The sequence below is a fragment of the Pelophylax lessonae genome (assembly GCF_965119305.1).
Source record: "Pelophylax lessonae genome assembly, chromosome: 8".
Lineage (NCBI taxonomy): Eukaryota > Metazoa > Chordata > Amphibia > Anura > Ranidae > Pelophylax > Pelophylax lessonae.
In genome coordinates this window covers 85,747,139-85,763,966 of record NC_138775.1, presented here as the reverse complement: position 1 = coordinate 85,763,966, position 16,828 = coordinate 85,747,139, and the positions used below count along the sequence as shown (strand labels likewise).

At 44.3% G+C, this 16,828-nt stretch overlaps 1 protein-coding gene across 4 annotated transcripts in view; it reads right to left on the bottom strand.

Moving 5' to 3' along the window:
* The window catches only part of PBRM1 (polybromo 1), a 179,058-nt gene that overhangs the window by 65,301 nt on the left and 96,929 nt on the right, over positions 1-16,828 (bottom strand). For all 4 annotated transcript variants that reach the window (XM_082265488.1, XM_082265485.1, XM_082265487.1 and 1 more), the window contains exons 16-18: positions 10,940-11,582; positions 6,840-7,051; positions 1,611-1,796 (exon numbers count right to left, since the gene is read on the bottom strand). In XM_082265488.1, the coding sequence (XP_082121614.1) occupies positions 1,611-1,796; positions 6,840-7,051; positions 10,940-11,582 (1,041 nt within the window). The remainder of the gene's footprint in view (positions 1-1,610; positions 1,797-6,839; positions 7,052-10,939; positions 11,583-16,828) is intronic.

The window sequence follows — 16,828 nt, the reverse complement described above, 5'->3', positions numbered from 1 at the left end:
CTAGTGACAGGTGCTCTTTATTGGGGGGGGGGGGGGGCAATCAGTGTGTTTAGGGTGCACTGTAGTTGGTAACTAGCTGTTACCACAATCTCCTCCTCACACAGGATCAGTGTGTGAGGAGGAGAACACGGTGACAGCTAGTTACCGTGTTCTCTGTTGACATTTGTGACCGGCTGTGATTGGACACAGCCGGTCACGTGGTAAAGAGCCAATTTCATTGGCTCTTTACCTAGATCGGGGATCGACTCTGTCCGAGGGACGAGCCTCGTCCCCGATCGCTGCTCTGCGCGCCCCCGGGGGCGCGCATTGCAGAGAGAACGAGCGGCTCGTGCTGGAGCCGCTCATGTGATCGGCTGTGATTGACACAGCCGATCACGTGGTAAACAGCCAATTTCTATTGGCTGTTTACCTTGATCAGTGATGGGCTATGTCTGAGGGACGAGCCTCATCCCTGATCGCGCCGCTGCGCGCCGCCGGGGGCGCGCAGTAGCAGCTAGAACGGGCCGACGTCATATGACGGCGGCCCGGATCTAGACAACCACTTTGCCGAAAAAGCAAAAAGCGTATTTTGATTGGTTTGCGCAAAAGATATTGCGATTACTAACTAAGGGAAATATTTTTGTAATTTTTATTTATTTTTTTTTAACGAGTAATGGCGGCGATCTGCGATTTTTTTGCGGGACTGCGACATTGCGGCGGACAGACCGGACCCTTGACTGACATTTTTGACACTTTTGGGGGTACCAGTGACATTACTACAGTAATCAGTGCTATACATATGCACTGTTACTGTAAAAATGACACTGGGAGGGAAGGGGTTAACTTTATTGGACAGGGAGGGATTAAGTGTGTCCCTAGGGGCGTGCTGTGATTGGACGTGGCTGTGTGTGTAACAGCAATGATCAACGGTCCTATATAGCAGGACCGTATGATCTGTGCTGTTACACAGGGGAGAATGACAGGCGGCTTTGTTTACATTAGCCGCCTGCCTTTCTCCCTCTCCACCTGACGATCGCAAGTGACCGTTGGACATCGGGTCCGCCGGTCACACGCGCGGGCTTCTTAGGGAACGAGCGGGGGCGGGAGCACGCCTCCGGCAGCGCGTGCTCGCCCCCTATTGGCTCCCAGGCTAGTGACGTACCGGTACGTCACTTTGCCTGGGAGGGGCTGACCGCCGCCGTATATAGTCGGGCAGCGGTCAGCAAGTGGTTAAAAAAGAGGTGTAGGATTCGAAAAAAAAAGAGCTGCCTCTAGGACTGAGAACTCGAGTGATCAGACACCGCTAATCGCTGAGGTCTCAGTCTTCAGCTTGCAGAGAGCTGGTGACTCTCAGTCACCAGCTCTGTGCTCTACTCCCCCAGGGCTCACTGGAGCAATGGGCTGTGGAGAGGGAGGGAGCGGATGGTTCAAGCTCTTGGTGGCTCACTGAGAGACTGAGCCAGCTGCCAGTCCAAGCATTTTTTTTTTTTTTTTTTTTTTTTTTTTAGAGCCTGGAATGGGTCTGTGATGCCAGCCGACGGTGAGCTTTAGCCATAGTGACCCATAGGAGAAGTATAGCCAAAAAAGCCCTATTTCTCTTTTCAAAGTTTATTAACCAATGAAAAACTCACCAGCATTGTCCTCCCAAAGACGCTCTATGCAAACAATATGTGGCTGAAGGTTGGGCTCAGCAGGCTCCACATACACATAGTCTCCCACACGATACATGCTGTTCTTAAAGCTGCAGTCCTGGCTGTAAGTGCGTTGTAATCCAGATTGGCCAGAAACTCCTCCAGGATCTTCAGTTTTTTCAGCTTCTGATTTAAGTTGCATAAAAAAAATAAAAAAAAGTAAACATCTTTAAACATTTTACACAGTGGCAACAACGTGAGCTCTACATGCTTATCTTTTATTTCTCACATATATGCAGAAAAAAAAAGCTTTTAAATTTCCTGTTGGCATTGACCAGTAGCAACTTTAACTACATATGCATATCCATAAAATGCATAAGCTTGCAGATTGTCAGATGTCCTAGGCAGATTTATACAGGCCCCCTGTATACCACTTTAGCATAGTCACGTGGTCTGGACTTTTCTGCAGGGCATGGGTTCGCAACTAAGCCTGAGCCTAAGAACAAGGTCTGGATTGTCCCTAAAGCAAATGCAGCATGAATTCTGTTGGACTTTATTCTCTTAAGAAAGGCAACAAAGTTATCCAAAACACCTATTCATGTAGAACCAGGCAATCAGAAATTACCTCCTAACTAGAGTACAGTAGCTCTTAAACTTTCCTAGCCTCTCTTGTTTACTGGACTTTGCACATTTTTAATACTCTTTAAGTCTTACTGATCAAGCCAGTTTGTCTAATGGGCAATTTTATGGCTACGGGTTGTACTTCCAATTGTTTCCATTATCATCATACTGATTAGTTGATTGAAGACAGGAGGTGGGCAGATCATATTGTCATAAAAGACGGGTCCGCAGTATGGTACGTGACCCTCGCTGAAGAAGTCCCGCTTACTTTTACGGACGTAACACGTACGAGGGACGTCACGTGACCCGCCTCTCACTCTTCCGGGTTGGTGGACCTGATGCACGCCTGCTTGCAAACTCTGCAGATATGCGCTGTTATTTTCTTCAAAAATGTGAGTTGTTTACTTATATGGATTAAAGAGTGCTTGATTGCATACAGAGAGCATTAGATCGTTCTTTCTTTTCTCCTACACATATTGGTAACATTGTTTGAGGAGCTGACAGTGCATCGGAGGTGTAATCATTTACTACGCTTAAGGAAGAAAGTGTGAGGATGCTTTGATTTTGAGATGAAATGCTGATTGACCCTGTAGGGTCTCTTTGTTAAGGTGAGCGGCAGTGTGAACAGGTGGTGGGATTGCATGAGCACTCGTGGAGACAAGCACCTTATGGAATTGCCCTAGGACCACTTTACACTGGAGACTTTTATCTGTTTATATGGACACCTATTAACACTGGGACTCTGCATGATTATATAATATTACCACTAGGATTGCGCTGCACTATTTTTCTATTATGTATTCAGAAGGTGTTTTGGAGATATTGCCCTTGAGTGCTTAGCTGCTGGTCCATTTATTAGTGGTGTGTACAAGAATCCAGCGCTGAATATTTTTCTTTATTTGTTTCCATTATATACACCTACATTAAGTAAATATGGTTATTAAATGTAAAATAATATTTGGCTGTTAACAGAAAATCAATGTATTTCCCAGCATGCAGCTAACTATGAATGCCATGCTTTTTATACATTCTACTGAATGCCCCCATCTATATACCAAGGAAAATATTTTCTGAAAATAATATGGAAATATCCTCCCTTCTTCAGGTATATCTATGGTGTCATGGCTGTGGGCATTTCTTTCAAATGGTTTGGGCATTTCCACGAGTGAGACAGTTTTGGTTGGTTTATAATACTAGGTTTATGGGGAGAAGTGGTCTCTTTCAAATATTTTTGTACCCCTAACCACATACAAATTGCATACTCAAAACATATCCAAAAAGTGTTACAAAATGGTAACAAAGATATGCAATTTACAAAAAAGTTCAAAATATCAGTGCATGTCCAAAAACAGAGGACAGTAAAAACATAAAAGACATAAAAAAAAAATAAACAGTTATATTAAATACAAAAACATACCTAAAACTAATCTAAATAATAAATCTTTATCAAGAGCATACAGAGAACCAGTGTAAGAATATGCTTCTAATAGAAGACCATATTTACCATTTTTCAGAGAAATAAGGCATTGTATTGTAAAGAGTGTGGAAGATTCTCTCCATCAGCATTAAAGCATCTATTCTATCTCTAATTTGAGGGAAAAGGATAGAGGAGATTTTCAATGTAAGAATATAGCCCAAAGTGTAGCTATGTAAACAATATGGATCAGTTTTTCTGAATTATAAGAAATGTCAGGTATTGGAGCAAACAACACAAACAGACATCATAAGGGAAATAAGAATCCTACTATCAGAGAGCCACTCTCTGAAATTTCGCACCACATAGGCCTCAGACTCTCAAAGCTCCAGAATATATAAGAGAAAGTACCAGGAGCCGTGCAGCCATGAAAAACAAGCATCGGGAGCCTCTAAAGTTTAGTTGGTGTGGAATAACACCTGGTTAACACTTTAGGGTTTAGGGGTTTCTTTGACTGGCTGAGAACGGTTACATTTACAAAAGGTTACAAATTATAGTATTCCATTCTTCCACAGTATATTGCTCCTCCAAATACTGTTACCACTTCAACGTATGCGGTAATTTATTTGGTTTGAGGTTAGATATTAAAATAAAACAGGACCCTTTCCACTAGGGGAGGACTTACAGTATTTTTGCATAAGGAATAGGAGTATTAGAAGTAGTGATATGCAAAAAAATGTTTAATTTGAAGATATCTGAGTCTTTCATGATGTGGGATCTCCTTAAAGCGGTTGTAAACTGCTGGACTTTTTTTTTTTTTTTTTAACACCCTGTAATGTAAATGCATAATGTGCTAGTATGCATCCCATACTGTCTCCCAGAAGTGGGGAAGGATACCTGTCAAAAACCGGTATCCGTTCCTCCCTCCCACCTGAAAGATGCCAAACGTGCCACCGGAGAAGGGGGAGGAAGCAGATGAGCGGAAGTTCCACTTTTGGGCGGAACACCGCTTTAAATTTTAGATAAAGTGGGGATATAATGGTCTTGAAATAGAGTGTGGATAGAAGGCGTTAAAGTTAACCCTAAATAGGAAACAGATCTATGAGACCATATAAAGGGGAATAATGTCCAGAGTAGTTCCTGATGGACCCTACCCGATGTCTTTTAGGAGGAGCTGCGTGGTTCACAGAGAACATTACTCCGTTTTTTTTTTTATTCTTTAATGTGAACAAAAAAAGCGGTCTCTGAAAAGGAAAAAAAGAGGTAGATCTTTTTACCATCCAATTCTGGATAGATCTTATAAACAAGGCCTTACCCCCTGTATAAAATTACAAGTCTTTTGCCTAGCTACTCCTAAGGAGAGGAAGTCAATACCCCATTGGTGAAGACTGTATGAGTGGGCGGCGACTGTCGGAGGACGCAAGAGAAAATTACATATTCTTCTACAGCTTATTCAAAGAAGTTTAACAAAATTTGGTCTGAGTGGATGTCAACAATGTCCATTACTTTAGAGGAGTAATATATTCAATGTGTATTAACACCGAATAGCTGACTGTATTATGAGTGAACTCTTGTGTCACATGCTATGAAGGTCCTTTAACTCTGAACTTACTGGAGTCCATAACTATGGAGTATTGTTTATATGCTGATTGCTACCAAGTACGTCTTGCTTGTCATCAGTCTGTATCTTTTTTTTTTTTCTTCATTAGATATACATTACCTGCTTTGGTTACAATATCAGTTGTGGACGCTGATTCAGGAATGTTATTTCATACGTTATACTGTAAACTTAAGATTTTTTTTTTTTACTTTTTATAAAGGAATGTGTATATGTGTGCCTTTTCTTGCATAATTAATAATAATAATAAATATTAATAAATGTGAATAAAAATTATCCATTATAAAGAAAAAAAACAAAAAACATTATAAATGGCCACACAGCTTTATGTAATGGTGCTGATCATGACATTCCACAAATGGGAAAAAAGAGGGGAAATTTTGACTGCTACGTTTCTGAAGAAAGATACTCATCTTGCATTACATATTATTGACAAACATAGCAACACTGTAAAACAGGGTCATTACAGCTCCCTAAAGAATTTTGTGGATAGCAGCAAGCTATACAGCCTTTTCACTTACAGGCCTTCAATAAAACTGCTGCTAATTCCTTCAAAGATCAGACATCTAGCTGAATCAATTCTTAAATGGGAAGTATACCTTGTAAGGTCAGTACTATTATTCTGTGTCTCTCAATAAATCGATCCTGTTTTTTGATCTGCCACAAAAAAAGCCCTTCCCCCTCCAGATAATATCCTCTGTGTGTTTTCCTACTGGGTAGATTCATCTTCTATATTTGTCCTGTTGACCATTGCTTCTAAGACAGAGAGTAATAGGAAAGCAAACATTTTCAGATTTGTCACCAGAACGCTCTAGGATGGGAATTTCTTTCACTTTCGTTACACTTTTTGCTGCACTTCTAAGAAAGGAATTGGAAAGAAATCTCCCTATTAAGGGTCCATTCACATTAGCGTGACTTGTCAGGTGACATGTCAGCCTGACAAGTCGCGCTCCCTCGCGGTCCATTGACCGCTACAGGACCCGTTCTAATAGGAGCAACACAAGTCGCTCCGACTTCGAAAAAGGGTCCTGTACTACTTTGGGGTGACCTGGAGGCGACTTGCATTGACTTAAATTATATGAAGTCCGTGCAAGTCGCGCCAAGGTCGCGGTGCACAGCGTTGCCCCACCAAGTCGTGTCGCCGCAGTCTGAACGGGGTCTTAAGGCACTTTGATTTCATTGTAACTTGTTGCCTGAATGAGAGCTCTGAAATGTTTCAAGTTACCTATGTCACCAATTCAAGGTCTCTCTGACAGGGAGGGGGGCCGGTGTCGGAGAAGCAATAACAGGAATGATGCCCTTTGCCTGGGTCTCTCCCTGCAGTAGCAGAAAGCTGGCAGGAATGGGAGAAACTAGCTTTCAGCTGCTGCAGAGAACCACACAGAGCTTCCTTCTGTAATTGGCCCTCTGTCCAACTGTCCTGATTCCCCATGCTGTTGGGGCCCCCCTGTGTGCCTGGGCCCCCTACAGGACGACTGGTGGCCCCCCCTATCAGCGGCCCTGCACACTACAGCGAATAAACATATCCGTAGATAACAGATGTCAAGAGTAAAACCAAATCAAATAATGAATATACCTTTCTTTTCCTCTTCCCGTTTGGCCTTGTCCTCTTCAAATTCTTTAGGCAGCTTTTCCTTTTTCTCCTTTTCAACATCATTGTGGAGGTGTTTTGTGGTGTAGCTCAGAGCAGGTGACAGAAGAATTTCTCCATTCTTGCAAAGCTCATCCCTGATCTTTATAAAGAACTGCTGGAGCTCCACAGAATCTTCATAGATTTCAGAGTCCGTTCTTATAGAAAAAGAAAGACATTTAGAAAACAAAAAAAGATTGCAGGAATCTTTGTTCTGCTGTTCCGCTTCTCCCCCAGCATAAACCAAGAAGTGTCTACCGGCAATATAGGACTGTTCCAAGACATCTGCTTTTATTTCACAGCAGTTCTCATAAATGTAGTTATAACCTCAACTCTTTCCTAGAAAAAATGAGCATTTTACACATGGAGGGGAATAAGGCATTTCATCTGGGTTTCCCCTAAAGACCCTAGATGTAGAAAACCCCACTACTTATCCTTATACTAAATGACACCATGCATTCTGCAGTTATGTATGACAGGTGTATAGATGCCTGCTGTCCCTCTTTTACTCAGCAGGGCTACACATCATAAAGCCTCTAGCATTTTTTCTAAAGCTTACTCAGCCTTTACAGATGCCCACTTATCCTCCCTATCTCTTAGGCTTCATTCACATATATGCAAAATGGATGCATTTTGAACCGGAACCGATATGCATGACATGTGAATCAAACTGGCTTTTTATGGAGCCGGTTCACACATATGCGGTAGTGCAAATTCACTTAGAATTTAAGAAGAGTCCTGTATGCTTTCTGAGCACTGTGGCGCGATTACGATGCAAACTGCAGGCTCATTGCATCAGAATCGCGCATCTGATCAGATTTAAACATGAATTAGATCTGAAAAAAAGAAAAAAACGGTATGGGAGTCCCACCTAATCCATACCAGGCCCTTTCAGGTCTGGTATAGATTTAAAGGGGAACCCCATGCCAGAAAGAAGAAAAAAAAAAAAAAGGCGTGGGGTCTCCCTCTCCAAGTCTGGTAAAGATTTTGAGGGGAACCCCACGCCAAAACATTTTTCAAAAAAATGCCACTTGGGACTTGTAATTCCAAATTGCTGCTAGCAACCAGCTTTTAATCATTTTCAGTAAGAAAGAGGTCTGGTTGCTTTTGGAAACTGCTTTTACAACAGTCATTATAATCTAAGGTTGGTCCATGCACGCATCAGTTTTGTTTAGATCATCCAGTGAAAACAACAAGAGAAGGGCACACCGACCTTGTGCATTACCACTTAAAAGTTTATTTAAATCAAAGAAGGGTAGCGTACAATATACTCACAAACGTAGCATATGAACAAGCATATAGGAAATGGGCACCGCTCGCTTCCAGGACACTTCTCTACTGCTGGATAGCGTGATGGCGTCCTCAAAACCTGATGTGGCTTACGCGTTTCGAGGGAGCACCCTCTTCCTCAGAGCCAAAATCGCCACATCAGGTTTTGAGGACGATACTCAAATCTTGGCCAGAGAGAGGAAAAGACAATGGGAAAACCGTGATCACCGATGGATGCAGCACCACCGGAGGGAAGACGCACTGCAGCCCACACGTGGAAGGAAAGCTGCTGGAGATCTGCTGCTAGAAGATAACCACCATGACTTCTGGACACCCACAACATTACACTCTCTCCATGGCAATTACATATTTTGAGGTCACGCCTCTCGCGTCGGATGATAGGAGGCAGGATACAGTATATAAAGAAAGAGTTGGAGCAGGATTGGTCCATGTATAGATCGTAATGCATCATCCACTCTAGGCTCACCCTTTTTGTCAGCAATATACAAAGTCACTTACATAATACATAATTTTGATTCTACGGGTATTTAGTTTTATTCTTTTTATTATTATTATTAAAATAGCTTCACTAATAAATTAACAATTTATAATCAACTTCTGATTATAAAAAACACTGGAAAATTGATAGGAAATATTTTTTTTAACTATTGTTTTATGAATTGTTGTTATACGAATATCCCTATGTGAAAAGTAATGAAGGTGAGTGACCGCGCCCAGATGACAGAGTAATAATTGTTGTCGACCTGTACTGCTACTGTCTAATTGAGGGACTTCAACAAAAATAAAACTATAAAAGCGAGAGCGCTGTACACAGATTATGTGATATTAGTGATCAGAATTCTATACATACTGTGCTATATTCTAATATAATCCATATTAAACCATTGTTAAATTGTATCTTAAAGTGCTAGTAGTTCGCCAGTGACTTTGAATATTGCTGACAAAAAGGGTGAGCCTCGAGTGGATGATAATCTGATCCATACATGGTCCAATCCTGCTGCATATCACTCTGCATCATTGCCATGGAGACAGTGCTGTGGATGTCCAAAAGTCATGGTGGATCCCTTCTGGGAGCAGATCTCCTCCAGCAACTTCTTGTCAGTGTGTGGGCTGTAATGGGTCTTCCCTCCAGCGGTGCTCCATCTATCACTGATCCCAGTTCTCTCACAGTCGTTTCCTCTCTCTGGCCAAGAGTTGGATTAAGTATCATCTGCCCCTCCTTCATGGGCACACCATCTGCCCCACCTTCATGGGCACACAGCTGAGTTGGTTTTAATGTAAGTGGATAGGTCTACAATAAAAGGAATCACATACTGCTCACCGGAGTTTTTTTATCCTCCTGTCAGACACTCATGGATGGTCGGGCTGCATCCACAGGGCTCTGCAGATGACTTTTTGATTAGGCCGCATTGAGCTCTACTGCAATAAGCTTCATTACTAAACATTGGATAAAATTCACATGGACTTTAGATGTGGACATAATTTCAAATGTTTTATTCATGTGTGGACCTATTATCCACCATTTCACCTAGGATTCCAATATTTAGCAACAGAGTTCTATCCAGTGGATGGCTGAACTTTTTTCTGTTCTCTTATTCTGAAATACTTTATCCTCAAATCCTTTGCAGACACACAGAGGGTGGCTTTTGCAGTTTTTACTATATTTAGTTCTCTAGGTACCAGGCTCCACTGAACTGGTTGCATGCTCCCTCCTAGCTGAATTGGGGTAGTTTTGGAATTGTGATGCTGGTTTACTGAAGTTTGTAGTATTTAACCTACTCAATTCTCCTGTTTAAAGTGACTGTAAAGGGATGTTTCGTTTTAAATAATAAACATGCCATACTTCATTTTTTTAATAGTTTTGCACAGAGCAGCCCAAACCCTCCTCTTCTCTGTGCTACCATAGGAAGCCGCTTCTTATTGTGGCACACCTGTGGGCTCAATCCCAAACCATCCTGCCTGTGTCCATAGACACCCACCCCCCTGTTCTCTTGTCACAGAATTTGATTGATAGCAACAGAAGCCAATGGCTCACGCTGCAATCAATCTGCCCTGTGAAAAAGGAGAAAGCGGAGAAAGCCGCTGCTCTCGGGCACACCCCTAGATTAAGATTAGGCTCAGTAAGTATAAAGGGGGTACTGACGGGGGGGGGGGGGGGGGGCTACACGTTTTTTTTTTTTTACCTTAACCCCTTTGCGCCAACCGAACACATACATGCGGCCTCGTGGAAGAGGGCTATTTTTCCATGGTGCCACATATATGCTTACCCCCCCCCCCCCTTTGTGCTGGGAGCACAACTCCAGCCCCAGGTCTTGTACTAACGATTGGAACCCGGGACTGTCTGTTCTTGGTCACCTAATCGCTGTGATAGCCTCTGATTGGCTATCACAGTGAGCCTTCTCCTGGGTTTCCTTCCTCTTCTGAATGAAGTGAAAGATACATTGTGTCTTCCTCTTTTTGCAGCAGAGGAACTGCAAACAAACCAAGTGAATTAAAAAAAAAAAAAAATTAAATAAAAAATAAAAGGAAAAAATAACAAAATCAAGGTTGCCAGACTTCTTGTTCAGGTGAAAGGTCGCGGTCAGCATATTAGTAGAATCTAAAAAAATATGCAGTTTTACGAACACGTCAAAGTGGCAAAATTGAGCTTAGGTATTTAGATTTGTTTTACCCTTCGGTGTCAAGAGGGGTAAATACAGAGAATCCATTAGGTAAAAAAAAACTTCTGCCTTCAGAACAACTTTAAAGTTTCCTACCTGTTCATCCGTCGAGCTCTTTCCAGTACCTCGAACATGTGCTCCTGAAACAAGTCAAGCCGTCGATACCGGTTGTTTTCTACATTCTTTCGGATTATTTCAAAAGTCAATGGAGGCCGCTTAGGAAACTTGGGGTCAACAGCAGGGATTTCAGCAAGAGAGTCGCTATAACACCTTCCTTCATCATCCTGATGACTCATCATAGACACAAAAAGGTTGTGAATAAGCTCCTGGATAAGCAGTGTCACATTGGGTACATGGGAGTCCTCATCCCCTTCAATGTCTCTTCTGGTTTCCAACAATACTTTATGTAGGACCAAGGCATCCTTGTAAATTAAGGACTCTGGTTCATTATAAGTGCATGCGTTATTAAACATAATCACAAAGTCCTCAAACATAGCATCAATGTCCTGGTACTTATTAGCCATTATGTGACTCCTGATCTTTTCCATATCGATTGGCTTTTTTATAGTTACATAATAGTCAGGGAGCTCAGAGCGTGATGGAAGCCGCAAAAAGATAGCGCTGAGCCGTCTGCCACGTTTATCAGTGTAATTCTTTACCGCTTCATACACCTCATTCAGCTTTTGCTGCATAGGACTTAAATACTTGGCTTTCTTAGGAGAGATTCCACTTTTTCTACCTAGAAAGAACAGACAGATTTTTTAACTTCCTGAGGAAAGCAACACTTCACTATTAATACTTCAACAGCCATCCGCTTCATTTGCCTAAGTATATACTACCACTCTTCCAGGGAGATCTAATCTTACCTGTGTAATTTGAGTTTCTGCCAGGGCCTTCACAATGCAGGAGCTTGAACATAGTGACCTAATTACCTCAGCAGAAACCTTTCAATTCCCACTGCTTGTGCCAGTGACCTTGTTTTTTTCAGTCATTACTCATAGATGAGAACTCATCCTGCATTAACATGATTGCATTATCACAAACTACAAATGCGGAAAAGCTATGGGCATTATACCTTGATCCATCTTCTAGCGCAGAAGTCTCCAAACCCAGCCACATCCAGCCTGCTACAAGATTTTATCCTGCCACCAGCATAGGTCAGTGATTTATCCCTAAATGTGCACTTATTGAGGATTAAAGTGTCACTAAACTCACATCTTAAAAAAATATCAGTAAATGGTGTATTACATGCTGTTCATACCTGACAGGGGTTCTAATACCTCTCCACTCTGTCCAAATCTAATAAAAATTGGATTTTTGTACTTACCGTAAAATCCAGATCATTGATAGACACAGCTCTCCATAATTCATAACCACAGGAATGTCCCCAAGCAGTACCAAACATGAGAGAGGTGGGACCACAAAAAATCCCAAGGCTATACACAATAGCCAACCAGGTAAACAGGAACTCAACAAAAATACAGCTGGAGTCCAACCTGAACAATACACCCCCAAAAGAGGGAACAGACCCTCTAAGCAGCAGCCTGCAAAACTTTGCAGCCAAAAGGAAGCATCTGCAGATGCCAACACATCCACTTTGTAGAATTTAGTGAAAGCGTGCACCGATGACCAACTGGCCGCTTTGCACACCTGCACCACTGACGCCTGACGACAGAAGGCCCAAGAAGCATTATGCGCCTGAGTAGAGTGTGCCGTTACAGGGAAAAGAGGAACCTGACCCTTGACAGAAAAGGCCTGAGTCACCATCTGTTTGATCCATCTGGAAATGAAGCAGACAGCCCTTTTCTGGCCGTTCGAAATCACAAACAGTGAGTCTGCCAAATACACCTGAATCACCCGAACCACATCCAGGGCATGCAAAGCAAATTCCTTAGGATGTTTGGGCCTGGGACTCAGGTAAGGCAACACATTGTCTTCATTCAAATAGAAATTAGAGACTACCTTAAGAAGGAACAACGGATATTGGCGAAGAACCACCTTACCTTTGAGGACCACCAAGTAGGTGGTACGACAAACTAACACCACCAGCTCTGACACCCTGCGAGCAGAGGTGATAGCCACCAAATAGGCCACCTTCTGGGACAGCGTAAGCAGGGGTATCTCCCAAATATTTTCAAAGGGAGGCTTCTGGAGAACTGAAAGCACCAAGTTCAGATCCCAAGGTGGAAGAGAAGAACGCAGCCGGTGTAGTCAGATGTTGAACCCCTTGAATAAAAAGGTACGCACCAGGGAGTGCGTGACCAGGGATCGCTGAAAGAGGACCCCAAAGGCTGACACCTGGTCCTTGATGGTACTCAAGGCCAATTTCTGCTCAACAGCTTGCTGAAGAAAGGTACACCTTCCACGTATGATGGCGGATCTTCCTAGAGGTAGACTTCCTAACCTTTAGCAGTGTTGGAATCACTGACCCAGGCAAACCTCTATCATTCAGCACCTGGCCATCAAAGTCAGTGACTGTAAAGCAGGATGAAAGATCGGCCCTTGGGACAGTAGATCCTCCCTGAGAGGCAGTCTCTAAGGGATGCAGGCGACTAATCGCACCAGGTCGGTGTACCAAGACCAGGGAGGCCAGTTTGGGGCCACTAGAATGACCAGAATCGCTTCGGCCTCGATCATGCGCAAAAGCCACGGCAGAAGCTTGAGGAGGAGGAAAGGCGTAAAACAGATGGCACTGGCCCCAAGGGGCCACCAGAGAGTATGTGGCGTCCACCAGAAGATCCCGTGATCCTATCCATGCCACAGACCTCGGTACCTTTCTGCTGAGCCGGGACGCCAATAGATGCACCTCGGGGTGCCCCACCGAAGACATACCTAATATCTGGGTGAATGGACCACTCCCATTGGTCCAACGCCTGCCGACTTAGATCGTCTGCTTGCCAGTTTTGCACTCCTGGAATGTGTATAGTGGAGAGGGCCGGAACAAAGTCTTCTGTCCACCACAGGATGCCGGCTACTTTCAGAGCTGCCAACACACTCTTTGTTCCGCCCTGGTGATTGACATAGGCCACTGCCGTGGCATTGTCTGACTTTTTTTAAAGTTAAGTTGATTAGCGTTTTCAAAAAAACTAGAAAACAATGGACAGTATACCATAACAATGTACATATATTATTATTATTATTATTATTATTATTATACAGGATTTATATAGCGCCAACAGTTTGCGCAGCGCTTTACAATGTGAAGGAAGACAATACAGTTACAATACAGTTCAAAACAGGAGAACTAGAGGGCCCTATATAAGACAGAATGTTCCAAGACATTGATCGGTAATCTGGACTTTTCCAGCATCCAACAACCCTGAGTGGAGCTCAGTCCCAGAACACCTTCCCACCCAGACAGACTGGCATCCATGGTGACCACTCTCCAATACAAGGGGAGAAAGGATTTGCCCTGTCGAAGACCCAGAGCGAAGCCACCAGACAAGGAACCCCCTGGTTTCCTGGCTCAGCCGAATTCGATTGTCCAGAGACCTCAGACACTTGTCCCATTTTACCAGGATATCCCTTTGAAGGGACCTCATATGGAACTGTGCAAATGGAACCACCTCGAAGGTAGATACCATCAAGCCCACCTCCCGCTTGGAAGTCCGGAGGGAAGACCACCTGCTGGAGTGCAATAGATGAATCGCAGCATGAACACTCTGGCTAGAGCTGAATCCAGAGTCAGACCCAGATAATACAATTTTCTGGATGGATTTAGAGCAGACTTCTGGTAATTTGGAAGCCAACCGAACTCTATCAGGTTCTGTATAGTGATCTCTACATCAGAAGAGGAGGTCATCCAGGTAGCCCAGTACCGCAATGCCCTGCTGACGTAGCAACGCCAGAACCGGGGCCAACACTTTTGTGAAGACCTGAGGAGTGGAAGCGAGACCAAAAGGGTAACGCCATGAACTGATAATGCTCCTCTCCCACAGCAAAACTGAGGAAGCGCTGGTGGGTTGGGCACATACTGGAATGTGCAGGTACGTCTCCCTGATGAAGGGATGCCACCACCATGTGAATGGACTCCATTCTGAACTTCTGTACCTGTACAAAGCAGTTTAGGGTCATGAGGTCCACAATCGGATGTACCTTGCCCTCCTTTGAGACGTGAACAGGTTTGCATAAAAACCCTGAAATCGTTCTAATACCTGAACAGGGACAATCACACCCTGAAGCAACAGGTCTTGCACCACACCAAAGAGCTTGCAATCGGTCCAGGGACAGGCACATTGGAAGGGAAGAACCTTTCTGGAGGGCAAGAACGAAACTATCTTGTAGCCGGACAGCATCACTTTGTGAACCCATTTATCATTTACCAAGGAGAGGGCCCTGAAACTAGCGAAGACGTTCCCCCACCTCAGGCATGGGTCTTACCCGCTGGTCTAGAGAATCCCGCTCTCGGCTTGCCAGACCAGGGCCGCTTGGAACCTCCAGAGGATGACTTGTAAGGTTTTTAACCCTTGCCAGTGGACCCTGAGGGACAAAAAAACTTCTTGTGAGCAAAGAGGGGCCATGTCTGCAACAAGGTTCTTTCCCCTTCCCAGACTGTGGAAGAAAGGTTCTCTTCTCTCTCTCTCTCTCCCCCCCCCCCCACATGAGCCTCTTAATGAGGTCATCCAGGGTAGCCCCGAACAGGTGATTGCCTTGAAAGGGTAAATCAGTCAGAGCTTTAAGACAAACACTTAAAACCACAATGCACGCCTAAGCACCACTGCCGAAACAGAAAGCTTAGAAATCAGGGGAGCTGACACCCTGCGCGCAGACGTAATAACCACCAAGGCGGCCACCTTCTGGGATAAGGTAAGCAGGGGAATATCCCGAATATTTTCAAAGGGAGGCTTTTGGAGAACTGACCGCACCAAAATAAGGTCCCAAGGTGGCAACGGAGGTCGCACCAGTGGTGCCAAGTGTCGCACCCCCTGGATAAAAGTTACGCACCAGGGAATGGGTGGCTAATGGCCTTTGGAAAAAAACAACTGCCAAGGCCGAAACCTGACCCAAACTTTGATCAACCCCCCATTAAAGGAAAGCCAAGATCTGAGCCGCCAAGAGCGAGGGAGAACCCCAAGAGACTCACACCACGCAATATAGGACACCACGCAATATAGGACTTTCAAGTGCGATGATAGATCTTTCTAGAAGTCGCTTTTCTCGCTTTAAGCAGAGTGGGAATCACAGAAGCAGTCAATCCCCTGTCCTTCAGCACCTGGCTTTCAACAGCCAAGCAGTCAAAGCCAGCGACCGTAAAGCAGGATGGAAGATTGGTCCTTGAGACAGCAGATCCTCTCTGAGAGGAAGTCTCCAAGGAACGTCTGCAACTAGCCTGACCAGGTCGGCATACCAAGCCCGCCGAAGCCTTTCCGGAGCCAAAAGGATGACCGAAATCCCTTCCGCCTCGATCCTGCAAAGAAGTTTCGGCAGTAACTTAAGTGGAGGAAAAGCATACATAAGCCGATACTGACCCCACAGAGCCACCAGCGCATCTGTGGCATCTGCCAGAAGGTCCCAATAGCGGGCCACAAACCTCTGCACTTTCCTGTTGCTCTGAGACGCCAACAGATCTACATCTGGAGTGCCCCAACGAAGGCACAGCTGCTGGAAAACCTTAGGATGGAGAGACCATTCCCCTTGATCCAAGGTCTGTCGACTGAGTTAATCCGCCTGCCAATTTTCCACTCCCGGAATGTGAACGGCGGAGAGCCGGAACAGTGTTCCGATCACCGAAGGATGCCTGCCACCTCCTGATTCCGCAAGGACACTTCTGGTGCCCCCTTGGTGATTGACATAAGCCACAGCCATGACATTGTCTGATTGAATGCGCACTGGACAGCCCCAAAGATGCTCCGTCCAGTGGATTAGGCAAAGCCTGATCACTCTCAGCTCAAGAACATTGATCGGTAACCTGGATTCCTCCAGAGACCAGATCCCTAGAGCAGAAAACTTGCCGAGAACACTTCCTCACCCAGACAGACTGGCATC